At 45.6% G+C, this 5,504-nt stretch overlaps 1 protein-coding gene across 1 annotated transcript; it reads left to right on the top strand.

Moving 5' to 3' along the window:
- The first annotated feature begins 260 nt into the window (after window positions 1-260).
- Window positions 261-4,961, top strand: LOC118415536 (serine/threonine-protein phosphatase 6 regulatory ankyrin repeat subunit B-like). Its single transcript, XM_035820211.1, has 2 exons — window positions 261-354; window positions 1,342-4,961. Exon 2 carries the CDS (start codon window positions 1,379-1,381, stop codon window positions 4,766-4,768), a length of 3,390 nt encoding a protein of 1,129 aa, XP_035676104.1. The 5' UTR covers window positions 261-354; window positions 1,342-1,378; the 3' UTR covers window positions 4,769-4,961.
- The last annotated feature ends 543 nt before the right edge of the window (window positions 4,962-5,504 follow it).

The raw sequence follows: 5,504 nt of genomic DNA, 5'->3' as shown, positions 1-5,504 counted from the left end.
ATAAATACAATGTCATGCACCACTGAAAACAATTGACAAACCATAATAACGTCACACAGTGTGTTATCTACGGTAACTTGTTAACGTTACATTTGTTGAAAATGACTTTTGGAAGTGGTTATTACCATTATCTTCTTGTCGGAGTTCACTAACTAGCACGATAATCCCGTCTGGCTAGATTTTACGACAGGACGTCTGCTGCCGTAAGCCTAAACGGCAAATGACGTAAAATCTGGAAATACTATTACTAAGTACACTTCTTCCACTACGCGTGTCCAGCTGCAACTTTCAAAAGCTCCTTGCTTTCACCTAGACCCAAACTAACATGTTCCCAACAGCTACAGTGAGTATAAGGTACGCAGAACTTTTTCGTACTGTTGCGAAGCATCTGTATTTGAAACACCTCTTTTTCAAGTATTTTTGTCGGTGTATTAAAGAACGATCAAACGAGGCAAAGGGGAAATACAGCTGGGTGGGGAGGGGGCATAACTCCACGCCAAGATTTCCACCTTTACTACCCAAAGGATGCATTTAGGATGGATGAAGAAATCTGCTGCCTGTGATACCACCCTCCTTTTTAGCTGTTCGGTACTACATTGTGTACCTCAAAACTACCGAGGTCACGGGTAAATTCGCATCACTCGGTATCCACTGGTGCGTTATGCCAGTGATGACGAGATCTTCATCACTATCTTTGTTTATGATGTGTATTGAGTAACTTGATGTCTTCCTAATCCTCATATCCTTGTCACCCTGCATACTTGCCAGTCAAGTCTGTTCACACAAGTTACTGGTACATGATGTGCACCATCTTTGAGGACATTTAGAAATAGAATATGAATTGTTGAATGATTTGCAGTTTTGGAAAATTAGTTACTATGATGTCAAAAGTTGCCGTGATGTCAAAAGTATGATTAAAAGTATTTGTTTACTTAATTTTCTATCAATTGGTTTATGTTCATGTGCACACTCCCCTCACCACACACACACTGCTGGATCTCTGGAAAGAGCGGCTGAGCTCGACAGAGTATTTTCCAGTTGAAATTATGGTTATTTATAGATTGATATATTGATTGAATTTCAGATAAAGTTGTCATGTTGTAGTCAAACCTTGTAGTAACACCGAAATGTTGTTTATAACTTGTGTACAAGGTTAAGTGTAAGTCGTATCACATTCACAACTTTCACAGTTTAGAGTCAATCATGTTCTCAGTAGTCAGAGGACAAGTTAAAATAAAGATATGGCTTGCCCGCATACCTTGACTTTTGTTTAGTTTCCCACTTTCAACATCAGCATTCGACTTAAGTCCGTCCCTCACAGGCTTCTTTTTTCTATTACAGGAAAATTTCCTGTAAGAAGACCTAAATCTGCTTGTACATGAATCCTAAACCCACCATGGACTTTGGAGGAGTGGACACTGACACAACTGGCCAAGGAGTATTTGTGTATGCACGGACTGGGCTCTGGCCTGTTGTGGAGCTGTTGTTTACCAGAGGTCCGGGTGTTAACACAACAGACCAGAGAGGCTGTACAGCATTGCATCTTGTTGCTCTGGCAGGGCACTGTCCAGCTATGGAGCTGTTTTTGGATGGAGGGGCGAGTGTTCATGCAACTGACCAAAGAGGCCAGACAGCATTACATCATGCTGCCATTGCAGGGCACTGTCCAGCTATAGAGCTGTTATTGGATAGAGGGGCAAGCATTGATGCAACTGATAAAATAGGCTGTACAGCATTACATTATGCTGCTCAGTTAGGGCGCTGTCCTGCTATGGAGCTGTTATTGGGCAGAGGGGCGAGTGTTGACATAACAGACCGAAGAGGCCGTACAGCACTGCATCATGCTGCTCAAGCAGGGCACTGTGAAGCTATGGAACTGTTATTGAACAGAGGGGCGAGCGTCGATGAAACTGACCAAAGAGGCAGGACAGCATTACATCGTGCTGCCTGTGCAGGGTACTGTCCAGCTATGGAGCTTTTACTGGGCAGAGGGGCGAGTGTTGACATAACTGACAAACCAGGCCATACAGCACTGCATCTTGCTGCTCAAGCAGGGCACTGTCCAGCTATAGATCTGTTATTTGATGGAGGGGCGAGTGTTCATGCAACTGACCAAAGAGGCCAGACAGCATTATGCCATGCTGCCATTGCAGGGCACTGTCCAGCTATAGAGCTGTTATTGGACAGAGGTTCGGGTGTTAACACAACTAGTCAAATAGGCCGTACAGCACTGCATCATGCTGCTCAAGCTGGGCACTGTGGGGCTCTGGAGTTGTTACTGGACAGAGGGGCGAGTGTTGACATAACCGACAAAACAAGCCATACAGCACTGCATCTTGCTGCTCATGCAGGGCACTGTCCAGCTATTGAGCTGTTACTGGACAGAGGGGTGTGTGTTGACATAACAGACCGAATAGGCCGTACAGCACTGCATCTTGCTGCTCAGACAGGCCAGAGTAGCGCTATGGAGCTGTTATTAAACAGAGGGGCAAGCATTGACAAAACTGACCAAAAAGGCTGGACAGCATTACATCATGCTGCCATTGCAGGGCACTGTCCAGCTATAGAGCTGTTATTGGACAGAGGTTCGGGTGTTAACACAACTAGTCAAATAGGCCGTACAGCACTGCATCATGCTGCTCAAGCTGGGCACTGTGGGGCTCTGGAGTTGTTACTGGACAGAGGGGCGAGTGTTGACATAACCGACAAAACAAGCCATACAGCACTGCATCTTGCTGCTCATGCAGGGCACTGTCCAGCTATTGAGCTGTTACTGGACAGAGGGGTGTGTGTTGACATAACAGACCGAATAGGCCGTACAGCACTGCATCTTGCTGCTCAGACAGGCCAGAGTAGCGCTATGGAGCTGTTATTAAACAGAGGGGCAAGCATTGACAAAACTGACCAAAAAGGCTGGACAGCATTACATCATGCTGCCATTGCAGGGCACTGTCCAGCCATAGAGCTGTTGTTGAACAGAGGTTCGGGTGTTCACACAACTAGTCAAATAGGCCGTACAGCACTGCATCATGCTGCTCTAACAGGGCACTGTCCAGCTATGGAGCTGTTGATGGGCAGAGGAGCAAGTGTCGATGTAGCTGACCTAAAAGGCCGGACAGCATTACATCATGCTGCCTGTGCAGGGCACTGTCCAGCTATAGAGCTGTTGTTGGACAGAGGGGCGAGTGTTGACATAACCAACAAAACAAGCCATACAGCATTGCATCTTGCTGCTCATGCAGGGCACTGTCCAGCTATTGAGCTGTTACTGGACAGTGGGGTGTGTGTTGACATAACAGACCGAATAGGCCGTACAGCACTGCATCTTGCTGCTCAGACAGGCCGGAGTAGTGCTATGGAGCTGTTATTAAAAAGAGGGGCAAGCATTGACAAAACTGACCAAAGAGGCAGAACAGCATTACATCATGCTGCCTGTGGAGGACACTGTCCAGCTATGGAGCTGTTACTGGACAGAGGGGCGAGTGTAGACATAACTGACAAAACAGGCTATACAGCACTGCATCGTGCTGCGCAGGCAGGGCACTGTAGCGCTTTAGAGCTGTTGTTGGGCAGAGGGGTGGATATTGATGTAACCGGCGACTCAGGCCAGGCACCTGACAACTTTGGCCTGACAGCTCTTCACCTGGCTGCGAGTAACGGCCACTGTGCTGCGATCACCCTTCTCCTGGACCGGGGTGCCAACTTGGAAAAAAGGAACATGCTCGACCAGACAGCCTTACACTTTGCTGCAAGCAGAGGGAACTGTGAGCATGTTGGACTGTTGCTAGATCGAAGCTTTGATGGGCAATGTGGGCCTGTAATGAGCAAAGATCTGTTGACAGCTCTTCATCAACACAGCTCTTTGTCTACAGAAGAAGGCACTTGTGCTGCTATCACGCTCTTGTTAGATAGACGAGCGGATATAGATGCTGTTGATCGTTTTGGCTGCACTCCCCTACATTATGCTGTCTTGAAAGGGAACAACAACCCCATTCTCCTACTGTTGGATAGAGGTGCAGACCTTCATACGCAGAATAGTTCCGGTCAGTCATTGCTTCACTCAGCAGCATTTGGCGGACATAACGATACCGTCAATTTGCTGTTAGATCGTGGAGTGGACATTGAGGCAGAGGAAGTTCAAGGCAGCACGGCACTCCATCTAGCCGCACGGTACGGACACCACGAGACAGTCAGATTGCTGTGTTCTCGCGGTGGGAACCTGTCAGCAAAGGACAAGGAGGAGGACTTGACTCCCCTTCTGGAGGCTGTCACGAATGGACACTGCAATGTTATTGATGTCGCCTTATCATTAGGTGCTACACTAGCTGAGAGGGATGCTGTTGACAACTCAGTGCTTCATGTGGCCATTCCATCTCTTGACCCAAACACAGCACTGAACACTGTAACTCACTTACTGGGTCTAGGTGCAGATGTGAACGCAAGGAACATAGATGGCGAAACAGCACTTCACCAGTTCATCGGTTCAAAACTATGCTCCTTGAAAATGGCAGAATCACTCCTTCTGGCGGGCACAAACTGTAACGTGAAGGACATAGATGGTCAGACACTCTATGATGTGGTGCCGAAGGATACAGACCTTCAGAAACTCCTGCTTCATCATCAAAAACATCACCCTGACCTGAAAAGATTGTGCAGAGCAAAGATCCGCGATGTTCTCCATAAGAGTGGGCAAGAAGAATCTGAAATCAATCAGTTTGCAATACCCAAAGAACTGAAGGATTACCTGCTATTCAGAGACATTTTCTAAATGTGCTGTGCAGCCCTTTTCTTCCTTGAACTGTTTCATTAGTTTAGCAAGTCACAAGTTTACAAAGACATTTGCACCAAGTGTTTTTATCATTCAAGTTCTATTGTCATTAAAGAGCTATTGTCGTTAAAGTGCTATTGTCATTAAAGTGCTATTATCGTTAAAGTGCTAACTGTCGTTAAAGTGCTATTATCATATAGCCAGATGGAGTTGGCCAATCAGAGGCCCCCATTTCCCATGGGTTATCAGGCAGTAACCTCAAAAGTGGTCGGTTATTCTAATAACCGACCACTTTTTGGACCGCACCATTATACAGGGGACAGTCATGAATTTTTTTTGTACTGTTGTTTGTGTGTAAACCATGCATAACTGTCAAAAATATTATGATTGATTGGTTATGTTAATTAGGGCTCCACATGGGGAATATAGGGATACTTGAAAAGGAATTATGCTGATTTTACACATTTTCATTATGGCTTTCTAACGTGTTTAAGCCGGTACCTTCCTAAATCACTTCATATATACGTACTTTGTCGTGCCCAAGTGAAAAGGCTCTGCATGGGGGGTACCAGGACTCCACTTAATACATGAAGTTTGTATTGCAAATAAGCCACATGTTGATGCTGATATGCTATCTCACAAACAGATGATTAGTTAAAATTATTAGTTAAATGATGATGATGAAATAGTTTAATGTTTGTATTATATATAGACAGCTATTGTACAATATATATAT

The sequence above is a fragment of the Branchiostoma floridae genome, chromosome 5 (assembly GCF_000003815.2).
Source record: "Branchiostoma floridae strain S238N-H82 chromosome 5, Bfl_VNyyK, whole genome shotgun sequence".
NCBI classification, from domain to species: domain Eukaryota; kingdom Metazoa; phylum Chordata; class Leptocardii; order Amphioxiformes; family Branchiostomatidae; genus Branchiostoma; species Branchiostoma floridae.
This window is presented reverse-complemented; position numbering and strand designations above follow the sequence as displayed.

What these genes read in the sequence shown, in the direction of transcription:
- LOC118415536 (XM_035820211.1), top strand. Translation starts at nt 1,379, where the DNA reads ATGAATCCTAAACCCACCATGGACTTTGGAGGAGTGGACACTGACACA.